The following is a 21004-nucleotide window of genomic DNA, read 5'->3' on the forward strand; positions in this document are numbered from 1 at the left end:
CTACGCTGCTGCAGCTCTACAGAGCCCTTGTTGACTCCCACCTTGACTATGGGAGTGTGGTTAATGTTTTGATGGTGCCTTCAGCGTTGCATTTACTTGACCCAGTGCATCACTGTGGCATTCAACCAGCGACGAGAACTTTTCGGACGAGTCTAGTGACCAGTGTCCTGGTGGATGCTGGGGTCCCTCCATTGAAGGTTAGGCATGCACAACTGCTCTCCAGTTACGTTGCACACGTTTATAGTTCTCCTGCGCATCTGAATTTCCACCTCCTTTTCCCAAACACAGCGGTACATCTTCCGCATTGGTGGCCCAGGTCAGGGCTTATGACTGCGGTTCGCATCTGGACGGTCCCTTCTGTCTGAACAGGAGTCCTTCCCATTACCACCTCTCCTTGAGGTCCATTCACGTACACCTACATGGTGTACACCTAGGCTGCAGATTATTCTGGACCTTTCGCATGGCCCTAAGGAGTAAGCTAACCCGCAGCTCTCTGGTGCCATTTCCTGTCGATTCTTGACATGTACCGAGGCCATGTAGTGGTTTACACTGACAGCTCAATGGCTGATGGTCACGTTGGCTTCGCATGTGTCCATGGAGGACACACTGAACAGTATTCCTCGCCCGATGGCTGCAGTGTATTCTTTGCAGAGCTGGTGGCTATATCTCGTGCTCTTGAGCACATCCTTTCTTGCCCTAGGTAGTCATTTCTTCTGTCTACTGGCTCCTTTGCTAGACTACAAGCTACTGACCAGTGCTCCCCTCGTCATCCTTTTGTTTTGACCATCCAGGAGTCCGTCTATGCCCTGGAATGGTCCAGTCATTTGGTGGTGTTTGTCTGGACCCCAGTTCACGTCAGAATCCCAGGCAATGAACTTGCCGACAGGCTGGCCAAATAGGCTACCCAGAAACCACTGAAACCGCTTATGGAGATCGAATTCTCTGAAACTGACCTGCATTCTGTCTTATGCCGCAGGGTTTTTCGGCTTTGGGGGACAGAATGGCGTAACAGTAAACACAACAAAATGTGAGTCATTAAGGAGACTATGAATGTGTGGAAGTCTTCCATGCTGGCCCCTCGCAGTGAATCAATTGTCCTGTACCGACTCCACATTTGCAATACGTGGCTAACGCATGGTTACCTACTCCGTCACGAGGACCCACCTCGGTGTCGCTGTGGCTCATAAATGACGGTCGTCGACCTCTTGCTGGACTGCTTACTTTTAGACGCTCTGTTGCAGAGTTTTAAGCTTCCCAGTACCCTACCTTCGGTGTCGGGTGACAATGCCTCAACAGCAGCTTCAGTTTTACATTTTATTCATGAGAATGGGTTTTATCATTTGATCTAAGTTTTAGCGCATGTCCTTTGACCCTGTATGTCTTCCGCCCTACTGTTTTTAGGCTTGAGGTTTTAATGTGTTGTAGAGTGGCTGGCTTCTCCTTTTTATTCTCGTGGTCAGCCAGCCACTGTTATCTGCTTCCTTGTTTTACTCTCTTCTGTTTCTTGCATCTCTGTTGTTTTCTTGTCCTCTTTTGTTCCTTTTAGTGTTTGTTACCTTTCTTTCATTCTTGTGGTCTTTCCTTTCTTTCCACTTTGTGTTATACATCCCGTTTGTTTCATTCTCCCCCTTGTGGCATTGTTTTATTCAGAACAAGGAACCAATGACCAAGCAGTTTGGTCCCTTACCCCCTCCGCCCCCCCCCCCCCCCCCCCCCTTTCAAGGGGACCACACCCGGCCTATCTAACCCATGTTAATTTAGGCAAGTATTTGACCCATTTCTGAAAAACTATTTGATGGAGGACCTCAATAATTTTACTGTATGTTACATGATGGTAATAGTCAACTGTACTTAAATTTATTTTATTCATTTTATAGTTTTTAAGAAATACTTTTTTAAATTTATTAACAAAAAGTATTAAGTTTTTTCTGCAGAAAATAGTTTTTGTGAACTTCCTAATGGGGGAATATTAATGAATGTAGTACCAGAGGTGGCTTTTTATGTTATGCAGAGTCTCTGAAATTTTCATTCATTTATCTACGAAAGTTTCTGATATAATGGGGCATTGTTGTTCTTGTCTTCAGTCCTGAGACTGGTTTGATGCAGCTCTCCATGCTACTCTATCCTGTGCAAGTTGCTTCATCTCCCAGTACTTACTGCAACCTACATCCTTCTGAATCTGCTTAGTGTACTCATCTCTCGGTCTCCCTCTACGATTTTTACCCTCCACGCTGCCCTCCAATGCTAAATTTGTGATCCCTTGATGCCTCAAAACATGTCCTGCCAACAGATCCCTTCTTCTAGTCAAGTTGTGCCACAAACTTCTCTTCTCCCCAAACCTATTCAATACCTCCTCATTAGTTACGTGGTCTATCCACCTTATCTTCAGTATTCTTCTGTAGCACCACATTTCGAAAGCTTCTATTCTCTTCTTGTCCAAACTAGTTATCGTCCATGTTTCACTTCCATACATGGCTACACTCCATACAAATACTTTCAGAAACGACTTTCTGACACTTAATTCTATACTTGATGTTAACAAATTTCTCTTCTTCAGAAACGCTTTCCTTGCCATTGCCAGTCTACATTTTATATCCTCTCTACTTCAACCATCATCAGTTATTTTACTCCTTAAATAACAAAACTCCTTTACTACTTTAAGTGTCTCATTTCCTAATCTAATTCCCTCAGCATCGCCCGATTTAATTTGACTACATTCCATTATCCTCGTTTTGCTTTTGTTGATGTTCATCTTATATCCTCCTTTCAAGACACTGTCCATTCCGTTCAACTGCTCTTCCAAGTCCTTTCCCGTCTCTGACAGAATTACAACCTCAAAGTTTTTACTTCTTCTCCATGAATTTTATTACCTACTCCAAATTTTTCTTTTGTTTCCTTTACTGCTTGCTCAATATACAGATTGAATAACATCGGGGAGAGGCTACAACCCTGTCTCACTCCTTTCCCAACCACTGCTTCCCTTTCATGCCCCTCGACTCTTATGACTGCCATCTGGTTTCTGTACAAATTGTAAATAGCCTTTCGCTCCGTGTATTTTACCCCTGCCACCTTTAGAATTTGAAAAAGAGTATTCCAGTCAACATTGTCAAAAGCTTTCTCTAAGTCTACAAATGCTAGAAACGTAGGTTTGTCTTTTCTTAATCTTTCTTTAAGATAAGTCTTAAGGTCAGTATTGCCTCACGTGTTCCAACATTTCTACGGAATCCTAACTGATCCTCCCCAAGGTCCACGTCTACCAGTTTTTCCATTCGTCTGTAAAGAATTCGCGTTATTATTTTGCAGCTGTGACTTATTAAACTGATAGTTCGGTAATTTTCATATCTCTCAGCACCTGCTTTCTTTGGGATTGGATTTATTATATTCTTCTTGAAGTCTGAGGGTATTTCGCCTGTCTCATACATCTTGCTCATCAGCTGGTAGAGTTTTGTCATGACTGGCTCTCCCAAGGCCGTCAGTAGTTCTAATGGAATGTTGTCTACTCCGGGGGCCTTGTTTCGACTCAGGTCTTTCAGTGCTCTGTCAAACTCTTCACGCAGTATTGTATCTCCCATTTCGTCTTCATCTACATCCTCTTCCATCGCCCTGGTATAAACCTTCTATATACTCCTTCCACCTTTCTGCCTTTCCTTCTTCGCTTAGAACTGGGTTTCCATCTGAGCTCTTGATATTCATACAAGTGGTTCTCTTTTCAACAAAAGTGGTCTCTTTAATTTTCCTGCAGGCAGTATCTATCTTACCCCTAGTGAGATAAGCTTCTACATCCTTACATTTGTCCTCTAGCCATCCCTGCTTAGCCATTTTGCACTTCCTGTCGATCTCATTTTTGAGACGTTTGTATTCCTTTTTGCCTTCTTCATTTACTGCATTTTTATATTTTCTCCTTTCATCAATTAAATTCAATATTTCTTCTGTTACCCAAGGATTTCTAGCAGCCCTCGTCTTTTTACTTACTTTATCCTCTGCTGCCTTCACTACTTCATCCCTCAAAGCTACCCATTCTTCTTCTACTGTATTTCTTTCCCCCATTCCTGTCAATTGTTCCCTTATGCTCTCCCTGAAACTCTGTACAACCTCTGGTTCTTTTAGTTTATCCATGTCCCATCTCCTTAAATTCCCACCTTTTTTGCAGTTTCTTCAGCTTTAATCTACTATCTATATGTTGTATTCTAGGAGCTAAGGATTGAAGAAATGTGTACTGTCTTGCTTGTCTCTTCTCTTTACTGGCTTTATGAATCCTACACTTAATTTTATGTCACACAAAACAGCAAGTTGTTAGCTAATAGGGTATAAAGAGTGCAATTTTTCTGAAGGAAAAAAGAGGGGCAGGATGTCAAACCGGCCGACTAGAAGCAGGAGAGGCACCATAGGATATTTTAATTTACGCTGTCCTGAATATAGTTTGATGGCATCCAGTACAACCTATACACATTTCAATTCCACAGACCGAAATACAGTGACATGCGATAGAAGAATGCCGATTGAAGAGGCAGACATAAGGTCAGATAACATGTCTTACAGTTCCTCGGACACGTATGTTTTATGTATAAAAGTCTTCAGAAAAATGTGTGCTACAAAATGAACGTAGTTTTGAAAATTCAGTTTGGTTCGGAAATATCGTAGATACAGATCTGATACATAGAGCAGTAGTCTGAGTTACAATAGGGAAGCCGGTACTCTCCATGTGACCCGTGTTTACATTTAGTGATTTTGCTGTTTCCTCTTTGTCTACTGTACTCGCGTCAAATGAAAGCAAAATTGGTTTCTTTGGCCGGGAGCTATCATGTGAATTAAAATACATTCACATAATTACGGAAGGCTAAAATATGTTATTAGTTTCAGATTTTATATTATTTCCACCTTTCTGACAGTCAAGCATTAATTTCCATGCAGAACAATGAAGTTATTTTTATCGGTTTGCTGAAGAAATTTTCTTTTGTTAATCTTTTCCGCTGAGGCAGTCAATATATTTGAAACAAAGGGTTTAATTTCAAACTATTGGCTAGTTTCAACTGTTCTGTGCATTTAAAGTGTACATTTTCATCTTCTAGCACATATGGCATTATGCCATAACAAAGAGCCAGACATGAAGTAACAAAGTACTGCTACCCAAGGAAATTTACATCCTGAAACCACATTGAAAAGCTTAATATCAGATCAATGCCTACTTCACTGGGAATCTGGGACTCGTTTAAAAATCAGCTCTTTGATGACGAGCCACTTAGAAGAATTTATAGCCCAGAAGATCACACTTTTATGTCATTATTAAAAAAAATTACTGGCACATTTGCGTGATATATCTCAAAATGTAATACATGCATAAAAGACCAACATTATATGTGAAAGCTTAGCCTCTCTTGCAGCGTATTGGCCTTAAAGACAATTATTATATGTGAAAGCTTTGTTTTTCTTGTAGTAACAGTTAATTTAAACCATTAACTTTTCCTGTTCATATGTTCACGCTACTTAACAGTGATGTTGCTATTGGCTGACTACACCACGTGTCTGAAGCTCTGAATATCCGCTGTCATTGGCTGGCGAGATTACGTGACGTGAGCTATGACTGGCTTACAACTACGCATCACAATCTAGATTTCAATGCTTTGGAAAGTAACATGCGGTGTTTGGTGGAATTCGAATTTATACTTTCGTAATACGAAAATATGCAGCGTACATGTTACTGCACATCAAACATCTTTCCAAAAGGTGTTTCGTTTTCTAAAGCGCCGGGAAATTCTACGTCCATGTATAAAACCATAATCATTCAAAGGATTGATAAGTTATACAGTTCCAAGAGAAAATATACTGTCAATCAACAGGGAAAAACAATGTTTCCACCCAGGAGAAAGTGTATCTTTAACCGGGAAATCCGGGAATTTTTTTCCTTGTCCACATATTCACCCTGTTAAAATTGTCCTGCTTCATATGATGGCCCTTCTTTGGCCTCTAACAGGTCTTCCAGCTTCGTTTTCACCTTCCTATATGTTTGACTTGCTTTCTTGGCCTTAGTAGATGCAGACCTGTCTGCATCGGCTATCCTCATTTTATCGCAATGTTGCACCCCAGTGATCATATTTTCACCAGGATTAATTCCCAGCTTTTTCAGTTCCCAACACTTTCCAATGTTGCCACAATTGAAGGTAATAACAGCATAATGAACTCTTAGTTCCATTGTATGCATGCCTACATATACAGTTTGAGGAAGGCAGTTAAATTATGCTGTTGAAACATTCATTTGGGTTCTTTGTCTGTCCATGCAGACATTTCCTTAGGAGGTCAGGATGAGCCAAGTCTCTGAAAATAGATTTAATTGCTGTAAGAACAGCAGAAGGAAGAGAATGCCGGTGAGAATAAGATTCTCCAGTTGCCTGAGCCCTATTATATTTGCACCACGAGTTTTCTCCTGATGGACACAATCCATGACATGGTATCATCAGTAGAGGATTTATGGAATGATATGGCCCAAATACCTCTCTTCATTGCCTCCATATTTTCTTTATTTCTCCTAATTGCCTGCCCATTGTATACCTGCAAGTTTTCTATTTCAGTTTTAGTTAACCAACCCTTTCCGGTCAACAATTTTCCATCTTCCAAATTTTTTCCTCTCATTTCAACAGTTAAATTTTCTCAGCCTTGTTCCCAAACGTTTTTGAACATGGCCTACACATTCTATTTTGTTAATAATGCCATCTCCATGTGGCTTAGAGTTCACCCCATTGTTGTATGCCTTCACCGTCGCCCAAATATTTGGTCTACTGTATGCCACTTGTTTCTACAGAGCGATGAAATATTTGTTGTACTCCATGAACTTCCATACCACCACTTGTTCCTCTAAAATTAGGCACACAGTTGTGTTCTTTACGTTCATTGACTTTACAACATTTGCAATATTTAGACATTATCTCCACATCTAACCCTTTAGCAGTGTCTACACTCATGGCAGTCACTACTCCATTCAGAGAAGTATGACCTCTTTTCTGCCAAATTCCATCTAATGCAACTGCAATATCTGAACATCCATCATTTTCTTCCACTGCTTCCCTAGCAGCCAGTGTCATGCTTTCCTCACTGACCTCGCATACAGCTTTCTCTAATATTGCAGTCAGTTTTTCAAATTTATTTGAAGGTTGATGTAAGTTCATCACTGAACAAAATATTCTCCCTGCAGCCAAGCCCTTGCCAATGGATCCTGCAGCCATGACCTTGCCAATGGATCATAATGCATAAACTAATCTAGTGTTGATTTCAAAAGGGCCACTTGCATCTGGTTTTGAAGAACTCATAAATGAAATCACAGCTGAGCATTTAGTGCAAATTAAATCTAAAGCAATTGCTAGGCCTTTTCTCCCACTGGCAGTCTCACAAATTTTCACACTCTGTGACTCACCACACTTGTCTACATTGTACAAATTTAGAAATTATATCTGATAATATTCTCAATTTTTTTTAATAATGTTACTGCACCCCTTGTCAATTACAGTAAATTCATTGTAACTATCTTGAAATAGTGAGAGCTTCTTTGATGATGCACTTGTTGAAGAATTACAATTAGAAACATGGTTGCCAGGTGACATAACCTCTTGTACAGAAAGCTTTCTAAACCTGTTTCCTCTAAATTGTCGTTTCTTGAAAATGTGTTTACGTTTATTCATCTCCAATAAACACAGCAAAACACATGTAAACAAGCAGTGCAAACATCACTTGAACAAAACTAACGTGTGTTTAAAAGCGTGTTGTTTACAAACAGCAGAAACAAAAGAAAATCGACCGTTGAATTCCAAGATAAGCCAACACACTCGGGAGAGGAAAAAAAAGAAACCTAACTTGCAGTGTAGGGGATATAAAGATCTAAAATACATGCAGAATAGCAGGTGTGGCACATAAACACACACGGTAGTAAAATGCTCTTTAAATACTCGAAAAAAATTTCTTTTGGCAAAGTCGTTTTCAGAGTACTTAAATAAAACCCTAATCTATCGAAATATGATGAAAACCAAAAATAGATTTTTTTCAGCCTGAACCACGGTGTGGTCCCCTTAAACCAACCAACCAACTATTCTACCTCAAGAAGGATCCGTTGTCTTCAAAAGCTTGCCTAATTATAACCTACTTTTATTTGTGTTCTGCTGCTGCTTAGTGAGTAGTTTTGAGAAAAAAAAAACTTCTTATCTCTTCTCATCTGTAATGTTTCACTTCTGTACAAGACTGAAGTTCAGGAAAGACTTCCCAAAAGTGCCTCTTGGTATTGCCAGTCTGACTTACTACTGCCATCAACAGTTATTCTGCTGCCAAAACAGCAAAGTTCGTCTGCTACTTTTAGCATTTAATTTCCTAATCTAATCCCTTGTGAATCACTTGATTTGGTTTGATTTGACTAAATTCCATTATCTGTTTTGTGTTACTTTTGTTAATATTTATGTTATAACTTCTTCTCAGTATTCTCTCCAATCCATTCATATGATCTCCCAACTAGCAAACCCCCCTGCGGGTCCGGGGTAAGAATAGGCTGAGGTATTCCTGCCTGTCGTAAGAGGCGACTAAAAGGAGTTTCAACCATTTCGGCCTTCCATGTGATGGTCCCCCTTGGGGTTTGACCTCCATTTTTCAAAATTCTACAGAAGTACGAATCTTTTGGGGAAGAACGCCTTATGTGGTGTATCACTGGTCCTCAGTGCACTAAGACCTTGGCACTCAGCATTGTAACGGGGTTGTAACCGCACCCACTATTCCTCAAATTGGGCCTAAACGCCTGATGGGTTGCACAAGTTATGCCCATAGTGCGTTCCCATCTGCACCTACGATAATGATGGACTTTCCATGGCACCCGAAATCCACCACGGTAGCTAGCCCGTTGTGGTGGGGTCGTCATGTACCCTCTAGGTTGTAGCCCCCTGACAACACAGGGATCGTACTGCCAATACCCGAGCTGCACCCTCCCCACGTCAGCCAAGGAGTAGATGCCCGTCTCTTTGGGTCATCAGGACTCCCAGCAACGGTCATCCCGCCAGGTGGCCCTTGCTGAAGCTGCGTGGCGCCCGTGGGAAGAGCCCCTGGTCGGAGTGGGTGGTATTGGGGCGGACGTTTCACAGATGAAATGTCAACATGTATCAGGTCAATCTGCGGCCGAGTCTTTTAAAAAGAAAGGTACTGTCTCTGGTTCTGGTTCTCCTGGCCTTTCCCCCTTGGCCACTCCCTGGGAGGAAGGACAGGCCCGCCGGCTTGGGGCGAAGTACTTCCCCCGCTATTTAGGCTGTTCTTGGATCAAGGGGGGGACGTTCGCCACCTCCAAGCCCATGTTCTTTGTCCAGCACATCGAGGACATCTTCGGGGAAATCGAGGCTCTCAGTAAAATGCGTTCGGGGTCCGTTCTTATAAAGACCACCTCCGCCACACAGTCGGCGGCGCTCCAGGTGTGCAACCGACTAGGGGACATCCCAGTGTCCATTGTCCCGCATCTGGCACTGAATAGGACACAGGGGGTTATTTTTCATCAGGACTTCCTGCTGCAATCTGATGAGGAGCTCAGGGCCAACCTGCAGTGCCGAGGCGAGCAATTCGTCCAGCGAGTCCAGCGCGGCCCCAAACACCGTCGCATCGACACCGGGGCCTTTATCCTCGCCTTTGAGGGAGACGTTCTCCCGGAGAAGGTAAAGATGATGTGCTACCGGTGCGACGTGTGACCTTACGTCCCGCCTCCTATGCGCTGCTTTCGGTGTTTGCGCTTCAGGCACATGTCGTCACGGTGTGAGGCTGAGCCCCTTTGTGGCGATTGTGGACGTGCTCTTCGTGAGGAACATACATGCACCCCACCACCTCGGTGCGTCAATTGTCCTGGCCTCCACTCGCCTAGATCTTTAGACTGCCCTGCGTATCAGAAGGAGAAGAAGATTCAAGAATTAAAAACCTTGGACCGTCTCTCTTATTCTGAGGCCAGGAAGAAGTATGACCGCCTCCATCCCGTGACATTGACAACTTCGTTTGCCTCAGTCGTGTCCACTCCTTCCATAGTATCCTCACCCCTATCCTGTCCCCCTTCCAAATCATCCTCCCTCGCGGCCCTTGCCCCCTCTGCCCCAGGGGCCACCCTTCCTCCTCCTCCTCCTCCTCCTCCTCCTCCTCCTCCTCCCCCCCCTCCTCCACCCCTTCCTCCTCCCCCTCCCCCCCCCCCCCCCCTCCGCGGCCTGAGAAGCGATCCTCTTTTCAGGCGTCCATCGGGGAAATGTTCCGGACACCGCGCGTGAGGACCTTCTTCGGGTCCAGCCCACTATCCCCGTGCCTCATTGGACTTCCAAGAAGGCCTCCAAGAAGAAGTCTTTATCCCCCTCTCCACCCCGGCACGTTTCGTCTGACGCTCCGTCCGTGAGTCGCTGCTCCCGGCCGTCCTCAGTTTCGCCGGGACGCTCTGCTGCCAGGTGCTCAGCTGGCCTGTCGTCGGCGAATGGTGCTGCCCCTCCTATGCAACCCAGGAATGCGGCCACAGCTCGCGACGACTCGATGGAACAGGATCCGCCTCCCACCGGTTGTAGCGTTGTTCCCTCGAAACCTAGCCCTCTGCGGCCGTTGAGGTGACCAGCTCTTCACCCGTTTCGTTCCCCCTTTTTTTCTGACTAGCGATGGCTTTGTTACATTGGAACATAAGAGGTATCCAATCTAATCGGGAGGAATTACAACTGCTCCTCCGCCTGCACTGTCCGCTCGTCCTTGGTCTCCAGGAAACCAAGTTGCGCCCAACTGACCATATTGCTTTTACCCACTATACCTCGGAGCGGTCTGACCTCACCCCTGTGGACGGTATTCCAGCTCATGGTGGGGTCATGTTGCTCGTTGGGGACGATGTCTATTACCATTCCATCCCATTGACCACCCCACTCCAAGCAATAGCTGTCCGTATTACTCTTTCTGCCTTTACTTTTTCTGTTTGTACTGTCTACACTCCATTGTCATCCGCAGTTAGTCGGGCTGACATGATGCACCTGATTGTTCAGCTTCCTCCGCCGTTTTTATTGTTTGGCGACTTCAATGCCCATCATCCCCTTTGGGGCTGTCCTGCATCCTGTCAGAGGGGCTCCCTCTTGGCAGATATCTTCAACCATCTCAATCTTGTCTGCCCCAATATTGGCGCCCCGACTTTCCTCTCGGACTCTACTCATACCTACTCCCACTTGGACCTCTCGATCTGTTCTACCACTCTTGCCCGTCGGTTCGAATGGTATATTTTTTCTGACACCTATTCGAGCGACCATTTCCCCTGTGTCATTCGTCTCCTGCACCACACCCCATCCCCACGTCCTTCGAGCTGGAACATACCGAAAACTGACTGGGGACTTTACTCCTCCCTGGCGACCTTTCTGTACCACGATTTTCTCAGTTGTGTCAGTCAGGTCGAATACCTCACGGCTGTTTTCATCAATGCTGTCGAAAGTTCCATTCCTCGTACTACCTCTTCTTCACGTCACGTTTCCGTCCCCTGGTGGAATGAGGCTTGTAGAGACCCTATCCGTGCTCGACGACGTGCTTTGTGCATCTTTCGCCGCCATCCTACGTTGGCGAATTGTATTGGATACAAACGACTCAGAGCGCAATGCCGTAGAGTCATCAAAGACAGCAAAAAAGCTTGTTGGGCCTCTTTCACTAGCTCCTTTAACAGTTTTACTCCCTCTTCTGTCGTCTGGGGTGGCCTGCGCCGGCTGTCGGGCATTAAGGCCCACTCCTCGGTACCTGGCCTGACTTCAGGTAATGAGGTACTTGTTGATCCTGTGGATGTCTCCAACGCCTTCAGCTGCTTTTTCGCGGAGGTTTCAAGCTCCGCCCATTACCACTCTGCCTTCCTTCCCAGGAAAGAGGCAGAAGAGGCTCGGCGACCTTCCTTCCACTCGCTGAATCTGGAAAATTATAATGCCCCCTTTACTATGCGGGAACTCGAACGTGCACTTGCACTGTCCCGGTCCTCTGCTCCGGGGCCGGATGCCATTCACGTTCAGATGCTGACACACCTTTCTCCGCAGGCAAAAACTTTCTGCTTCGTACCTACAATCGCGTCTGGACCGAAGGTCAAGTCCTCGTGCGTTGGCGTGACGCCGTCGTTGTTCCTATACCCAAACCCAGGAAGGATAGACACCTTCCTTCTAGTTACCGCCCCATTTCTCTTACAAGCTGTGTCTGTAAGGTGATGGAGCGCATAGTTAACGCTCGGTTAGTTTGGATTCTTGAATCTCGACGGCTACTTACCAATGTTCAATGCTGCTTTCGTCGCCGCCGCTCCGCTGTTGACCACCTTGTGACCTTGTCGACATTCATCATGACCAACTTTTTGCGAAAGCGCCAAGCGGTGTTCTTCGATTTGGAGAAGGCTTATGATACCTGTTGGAGAGGAGGTGTCCTCCGCACTATGCACAGGTGGGGTCTACGCGGTCGCCTGCCCCTTTTTATTGATTCCTTTTTAACATATCGAAAGTTTAGGGTACGTGTGGGTTCCGTATTGTCCGACGTCTTCCTCCAGGAGAATGGAGTGCCACAGAGCTCCGTCTTGAGCGTAGCCCTTTTTGCCATAGCGATCAATCCAATTATGGATTGCATTCCATCTAATGTCTCAGGCTCTCTTTTTGTCGATGACTTCGCGATCTACTGCAGTGCCCAGAGAACATGCCTCCTGGAGCGCTCCCTTCAGTGTTGTCTTGACAGCCTATACTCATGGAGTGTGGCTAATGGCTTCCGGTTCTCTGAAGAGAAGACGGTTTGCATCAACTTTTGGTGATATAAAGCGTTCCTTCCGCCATCCTTACATCTCGGCCCCGTTGTTCTCCCATTCGTGGAAACAACAAAGTTTCTAGGGCTCACACTGGACAGGAAACTTTGTTGGTCTCCGCACGTCTCTTATTTGGCTGCTCATTGTACACGTTCCCTTAATGTCCTCAGAGTTCTTAGTGGTTCATCTTGGGGAGTGGATCGCACTGTCCTGCTTCGCTTGTATCGGTCCATAGTCCGATCAAAGCTGGATTATGGGAGCCTCGTCTGCTCGGCCATCCCTCTTACGCCGTCTCAACTCCATCCACCATAGGGGGTTACGTCTTGCGACCGGAGCATCCTACACTAGTCCCGTCGAGAGTCTTTATGCAGAAGCTGCCGAATTACCATTGACCTACCGGTGCGGCTTACTGCTGTGTCGGTATGCCTGCCAGCTGTTTTCAATGCCCGACCACATGGGTTGTACGTGTCTGCCCTGCTGCCCCCTGGAGTCCGCTTTCGTCGCCTGCTTCGACAATTGGATTTTGCCCTCCCTACCACCTTCAGAGAGGGTGAGAGCCCGACACCACCTTGGCTCCAGGCTCCAGTTCATATTCATCTCAACCTCAGCTCGCTCCCGAAGGAGGGTACTCCGGCTGCAGTGTATTGCTCATGGTTTGTCAAACTTTGTGCGTGACTTGCCAGTCACACCTTTATTTACACTGATGGCTCCAAAACTGACAATGGTGTCGGCTGTGCCTTTGTCGTCGGGGCCGTCACCTTTAAATACCGGCTCCTCGACCAGTGTTCCAGCTTTACGGCCGAGCTTTTTGCTCTCCATCAGGCCATTCAGTATGCCCGCTGCCACCGCCATTCATTGTATGTACTCTGCTCTGATTCACTCAGTGCTCTTCAGAGCCTTGGAGCTCCATATCCGGTCCATCCCTTGGTGCAACGGATCCAGCAGTCCCTCCATTCTTTTGCTGATGATCGCTCTCCTGTCAGCTTTCTGTGGGTTCCCGGTCATGTAGGAGTGCCTGGGAATGAGGCTGCTGATGCTGCAGCCAAGGCTGCAGTCCTCCTGCCTCGGCCAACCTTCCATTGTGTCTCGTCATCTGACATTAGTGGGGTTGTTTGTAAGAGGCTTGTGTCATTGTGGTGGGATACTTGGTCATCACTTCAAGGAAACAAGATCCGGGCCGTAAAACCGTTCCCAACTGCTTGGACAACCTCCTCCCGCCCATCTCGGCGAGAAGAGGTCCTTCTGATCAGGTAGCGGATTGGGCATTACCGGTTTAGCCACCGCTACCTGCTCTACGGTGACCCAGCCCCACAGTGCCCTTGTGGCCATGAATTGACAGTCCGCCATGTTTTATTGCCGTGTCCCCGTTTTAGTCAATCTCATGTTGTCCTGTCTCTGCCAACTACTTTACAGGATATTTTAGCTGATGACGCTCGAGCAGCTGCTCGTGTTCTTCATTCTATTACTTTGACTGGCTTGTCCAAAGACATCTAACTCTTTCACTTATTTTATCTGCATCTTTGTAAGAACTTTCTGGTGTTCCTCCCTTGAGTCTTACTAGATTCTATGTGCTCTTACAATTGTGACAGGGCGCTAATGACCTCAGTAGCTGAGCGCCCTTGAGCGTGATCGAGAAATGAGTGTGAAGTAAGTTTTTCAATTTTCTTAATTAGGGTGTCACAGAATTCTGATAGAGAAGTGATTTGAATACTGAAAGTCATTCTATCAGTTGATACCCATTGACTTTACTGAACTATCTCATCAGGATCATATCTTCTATTTCATTTTCTAAGTGGGTTTGAAGCAATGAACTGGTGGGGCATTTTTGACACAGAGTAAGCATACAGGCTAGGTTATTAATATCACAAGTTATTATTTTAATTAGATATTGGTATGTTTCTTTAATAGAAATGGAATTTAAAAGTAGTTTAACGTTTTGGTGGCAAATTTTGAGAATCTACTTTGTCTTCAGGATACTTTTTTTATAGAGAGAAAACAGTTCAGTTAAATTGCTTTAAACAAGATGCTTTTGTTCATAGGTATTTTTGCTCATGCTCACTTTGTCTTTTTTCCCAGTCGTTAGTCTTGTGTTTTCGTCATCTAAATAAAAACTCATCACTTTTTGCTCTGTATCGTGTGGCAATGTCTTTTGTCTTTTCTGCTCAGCCATTGATAAAATACCATTCTCCGTTTAAGGAGCTCTTGCTCATCGTACCAAATATTTAGAAACCTGAAATTTGGAACTGACTTTCTATCGAGACCAAGTTGGCGGCACAAGAGTAAGTAACTGAATTTTTTCCTGATTATTTGCATATTCAATTTTCTATTTGATTTTGTCCATGAGTTCATAATGATGTTTTGCCGCCTTTTCTTCCAGTTTTGTTAAATCACTGTCAGGGATAGTGCTTGGATCAGCAGCCAGCTTAACTTGATATATATACGAAATTTTAGTTTTCAGAGCCCCAGCTGCTGATTCAATTTTCGTTTGGGTGCTGCATACCAGCTATGTTGAGCAACTGAATGCTGCTTTGTAGGAGATACTCCTAAGCTAGTTAAGCTGGCATTCAGCACAGATTTTTCAGGAGTTCGCACCTTCACATTACTGTCATTTATATAGCCTGGTGATGAGTTGTCACTTTTGTGTTTTTCATTAGTAAGTTTGATACAGGTTGGGCACAATTTTCTCCCCGGGAATAACACTAAAGCCTCTTATTTTGAATGTCTTTGCCTTTTCTAAACTAATTTCATGCAATCCAGATGAAACAGATCATTTATGGTGCCTGAAGGGATCTCAGCAAATTTTCTTATGCAGAGAGAATCTGCACAGGTACCTGTCTCTGTGTTTAACACATACACATGAAACACTTAAATCACAGTATGGATGACTATTGCTTCGCCATAATAAAAGTTCTTGTTCTTCACTGATCAGTTCATTCACACAAGTCAGGGCATTATCACATAAATCTTGCAGATACTTTCCAAGAAAACACTGCCTACTTTTACTTTCCATACTGCTTCCGTCTTAAAACCAATATTTGTTGTAAATAATTTCGAAAGATGATTGGTGTAATCTAAAAAGTAATTAAATAATGAAAATCATTCTCATCCCATTGTTTCATTACAAAAGTATTTCACGTTATTAGTGTAACATTGGGGCACTAAATTTTGTTTTGGAATGAGTAGTTAAAAACTGCAACAATTGAATTTTTAACCAATAATTGACTCGGGGTACAACTTGGTTACAAGAGCTCAGAACTGCATGCTCATTGAACACATGGCTCAAAACAAAGCAACTGGATGATGCAATACACATAGTGGCAATAAAACAGTGATCTCAGATATGATTTGTTCCTAGCTAAATCCAGTGTAGCCAACTTCAGCAATTTAGTGGTGACGAGGTAGTCATGAATTAGCAACTTCAGTAGTTCTTTTACAGTAACATTGTTATTCACACTTCCCATTATTTGTACAAACTTACTCTTTTTGTGTGACATAATGGAATATTGCTAATAATACTGTAAATTTTTCGAAGGTAGCTATGAGGGGGCAATACCTTAAAAAAAATTATAATATCCATGGATGGATATTGTTTAAAAGAAATTATTTACAATTTTTTCTGAAATGTAGATGGTGGATATTCACTACAAGAAGCATGACTATAAAAACATAAACCTCTCTCTTTAACTTAAAAAAATCAAGCTTCCACTGCAAAAACTGTAGGAACTATTGCAGTTTTAAATTGTACAGGAGCTCGTCTATGAAAGCCTGAATCTATAAAACTTCGTTTTATCATAAGTGAAAAAGTAATTGACTTGCAACATTTACATTTTGGAAATGTGAATACATCTAGGTAAACTTCCACTACCCAAAATTTCAAGGTTTTGCTTGATGATGGGTGTCATTTGCTAAAATTTCTGGATGATTTGACATGGAATGACCCATCGTAGAGTTCATATTGCCTCATGTGTTCCCATATTTCTCCAAAATCCAAGCTGATCCTCTCCAGTGTATTAAACTGATGGATTGAAGTGAAAATTATGAGACTTTATTTAAGAATATATAAAAAATTAAACACAAAGTTCAGCATCTCAGAAATTGAAGATTATATTGAGATAGGCCAAAAGAGAAAATACTGAAAAAAGGCATTTGAGCAAACAGTAAAAAGTTTTGCATGAAGGCACAAAAAAGAAAACGCAAAGAAGTCTCACGTGTAACAAATCAACAGTTAAAGAGAATCTTGTAATAATTCATTCTTCATGTTTGAAGTGTGAAAAGCCAGAGGAAGCAAATGCAGAAAAGTTTGCATCCATAAATTCTTAAAATGAGTTAAGATCCATTCAACATAAATTATGCATTTTATGCTAAGATTTTTCCTTGTTTCTTTTTTGATGCAGAAATGATGCTTACACTCTTATGGACTTACTGAGTGTATTTTTGGATCATACTACAAGACGACTCGATCATTCGAGAGGTGATGATCATGCATGGTTAAGAGCAGAGCAGTGTGCTGGTCTTTTTACTCGCTTAGATCAATGTGGGGCAACAGGCCTACATGAGTTGACAGTAAAGGTTAGTCAATATACCATTGTGTTTTTCTTCACAAGGTTAATGTAGAATTGCAGTTTGTACTTTCTGTTCTGAATATTTTTAAATGTTTTAGCATATATTTGTTATACAAGCAGACAATATTCTAAGTTTTCTGTGTAGCACTATTCTGCAGCTTCTACCTGTACCACAAACACCACATTAAGGAAGAATACGGCAAGTGAAATGTAAATAAGCTCAGTCGTGGGTCACCACCAGACAAATGTAGGTGAAGTGCTGGGAATTCAGCCATTAGTGTCTGGTAAAGTTTGTAGATTTCTCAAAGGCTTATGAATATATACACAGATTAAATATGTACATCATCCAGAGGGCACTTGGCATACCAAGGGAGTTAATTAGCGTGTTGAAGGTATGTACAGGGGAGACAAAAGCCGTGGTGAAACACTAGGGGAGCTGTCCAAGGAATTCAGCATCAGAACAGGTGTAAGACAAGGTGATATCATTTCACCATTGCTTTTTAATATGGTCTTAGAGAAACTACTTGGGGAGATGAAAATAGAAAGCAAAGGGATGATATTAAATGGAAGAACAATGTTATTGAGGTATACAGACAACTTTCTAGCCACAACAGAGTCAAAGAAAGAAATATCAGGAACTGTTGGGAACTTAGGAAAGACTGACAGTAAAATTGGACTGTGGACTAATGCGGAGAAGACTGAAATGATAGAAGTATCTAGAGAAGCTCCGAATAATTCTGACGGTACCCGTCCAATTGGAAGACCAAGAAAACAATGGGAAGGTGAACTGCAGAAGGTCCTTCAGCAGTCAGGTGTTCATTAGAACTAGATCCAAAGTGTGCAAAACTGCCATATATGGAGGAACATTGTAAGCTCAGTGCATTATTTTCTGGGTCTGTGATCATCAATATGTATGTTTGTGTTACTATAAAAGAAATAAAATAAAAACACCATAGCTGTGGAATTTCTATGGTCCCACAAATAAAATTTTCCTTTGAAAATGATGGCCACAGCCTTTGAGAGGTGGAAAAAATTAAAGGACTAAATGGAGAGTGACCAGTAAAGCTGATGCAAAAATATTATATTCAGCATTTTATGACAGGGTGATATAAGTAGCAGAGAAATCATTAGAAAACTATCTTAAGCATGGTTCAAGTAAGAGTGCAAAAATATGCCATAGAAATTGCATCGCTGTGCAAATCGGAATTACGATTATTGTATCAGAACATTGTCAAAGAGGACCTGACATGTTTCCTTATACTTACTAATATTTAAAATGATGACTCTTCTTCAAGTTCCTGTTTAAAAGTGGAAATAGTTCAATCACTGTATAGTATTTCTTCTATTTCCTTGAGTCTGCTCACATTCATACTGCAGAGCTCTTCTTATTTAATTTTGATTTAAAATGTAAATCTTTATTGACACAAGGTATTGCAATTTGTCATCACATACCTAGTACTGATGCTCATCACCGAAATAAAAATATGGTCATGGAAAGTTGTGGTAGACTGTAAATAATTTAGGAGCAAAAGTAAGTATTCACCAAATAGTAGACACATAGTACTTGCCAAAAAAAAAAAAGAGACTGAAAACTTGCTAGCCTTCAATCACTTCCTTTTCAAGCTAAAGGTCACCCCCCCCCCCTTTTCCTTTTTACACACACGGCTACATTGTGCCAGTTGAATAATTGAATATCCAGTGTCAGGACTTCATTTATGAAGCTTCACTGGCTTGAGGGATTGTGTCAGGTGGCATGGAGGGTTGAATTAAAGTGGCTGATAGCTCTGAGGGAGAAAGCAGGTGCATGATACAGGAATGCGGAAGAGAGAGGTAGCAGGTGGTGGGATTGGAACGTGACATACAGGCACCAACGTTGATGAGTTTATGCAATGCATAGAAGAGTGGATTTGAGTGGGTGAATGCACATTTGAATGCTGGAAAGTTTTCAGTCCTGTTTGTGTACTTGTTAACAACTCAGCACCTCTACTATTTCGTGTATTGTTATCTGTACTTCTAAGTTATTTACATAATTGAAGAAAAATTTTAGTGTTTCAGGTTATAATCATGAATAACACTAAAACAGAAAGTAGAAAATGAGACTTCTATATTCCAGGTACGCCTGGACCCTCGGCAGGGGGGTGACTTGGAAACAGTTTCTGCTGCAAATAAGTCATTCCATCGAGTACTTCGCAATGGTTTGGCTCAGAATTTGCATACACTCATACTTAGATCGGTGTGTGACAATGAGATTCTCAGATTGCTGGGCCGTAACTGCCCAACTCTCAATTATCTCGATGCTACGTCCTCCTGGCTCGTCGATGATGGTGGCATAAGGCAGCTGTGTTTTAAGGTATATGAAATGAACAGAAATGTTTTTTGTGCTCACATTCTCATTTCTGTAGGTAGTAACGTAACACCAGTATGTGATGGTTTCCAGGAACCAGAACTATATAGTGACATATCTGATGGCTACGCTGATGGGAATGAAACGTATGTGGATGTTTTCTTCCGTATCCAGCCATCGGAGCTAAATACGTGTTGCAGAACTTTGCATGAAGTTCGCATACAGGATACAAATACTTCAGAAGTTGGGGTTATCATGCTTGTCTTGTTCATTCCAAACCTCAAATCATTGGGTGGTTTTATTTATTACAGGTAAATGTGTATCCAGTATCAACAGTCTTGCTCAGATATCTAATTCTTGGTATATCGAAAATAGTAAGTGATGACAAATTAACTTTTTAGATACTTCCTGCTATTGACTATGTTTAAATGTTGTCGAGAGTGGTAGTATGATGGTTAGGATGCCGGATACGTTGTTTTTAATTTATTTTTTTTATCTATGTGAGTCTTAATTAACTATAATACTACCAAGTCCCTTAGCTATTGAGCAGATCGAATATATTGAAATTGTAAATAGTCAGTTGTGTTCGTGTAGTTGCTAAACAAATTGAGCACTACAGTAAATTCCTCATTATCCTGGCACAGATTATCTGGCTTGCGAATTATTTGTTCACAGTTCAGCCGAATTTTGAAAACAAAAGTGTGAAGTATTCTTTTAATAATTAGAATGAATATTTTCATCTAGAATACAAATGTTTGGTTCTGAAAACATGAGGATGAAAATATCCGTGAATGGTTTAACAGCAGTGACCCCTGAACCAGGATATGAGCAGCTAACTGATTTGATTGTAGGGAACAAGTGTGTTTGGTAAATATACAGTGAAGGTGATATGACTGAGGTCCCTTTTACCACTGGAAGAGAGACACTAAAATGTTTATATCTGATACCAGAGTATGCAGGACAACATTTGTGGGACTGTACCAACGCTTTGACTTCCCAGAAAATTACAACTAACATTAAAAAAAACGTAATAAAAATGTGGGAAACAAATTGAACCTTTATTTCAAAAAAGAAAATTTATAACAAATGGTACAAAATACTGTATATTTTAAGCTCAATTTTGTATAAATGTGCACAGGTATGCTCTCACTTCTGGTACTACTGTGTCCATTGCTTATAGTCAGATATGTTTCAGCATGTTGTTGATACCTGGAAGTACGAATTTTCAGGCAAACTAAGCCGAACATAAATGATCTATATTTGTAATCTGTTCTTTCGTAGATAGCATTCAAGAATGGCCTGTGGGGCCAAAATTGGCCAGTCATTCGAAATGCA

At 42.6% G+C, this 21004-nt stretch overlaps 1 protein-coding gene across 19 annotated transcripts in view; it reads left to right on the top strand.

The window, feature by feature from the left end:
- The window catches only part of LOC126335098 (uncharacterized), an 80276-nt gene that overhangs the window by 47218 nt on the left and 12054 nt on the right, over positions 1 to 21004 (top strand). For 18 of the 19 annotated variants that reach the window (XM_049998018.1, XM_049998026.1, XM_049998019.1 and 15 more), the window contains exons 4-6: positions 17158 to 17332; positions 19439 to 19675; positions 19763 to 19980. In XM_049998018.1, the coding sequence (XP_049853975.1) occupies positions 17158 to 17332; positions 19439 to 19675; positions 19763 to 19980 (630 nt within the window). Of the gene's footprint in view, positions 1 to 17157; positions 17333 to 19438; positions 19981 to 21004 lie in introns of all 19 variants that reach the window. The other variant, XM_049998014.1, reaches the window with a different exon arrangement.

The sequence above is a fragment of the Schistocerca gregaria genome, chromosome 2 (genome assembly GCF_023897955.1).
Source record: "Schistocerca gregaria isolate iqSchGreg1 chromosome 2, iqSchGreg1.2, whole genome shotgun sequence".
Classification (NCBI taxonomy): domain Eukaryota; kingdom Metazoa; phylum Arthropoda; class Insecta; order Orthoptera; family Acrididae; genus Schistocerca; species Schistocerca gregaria.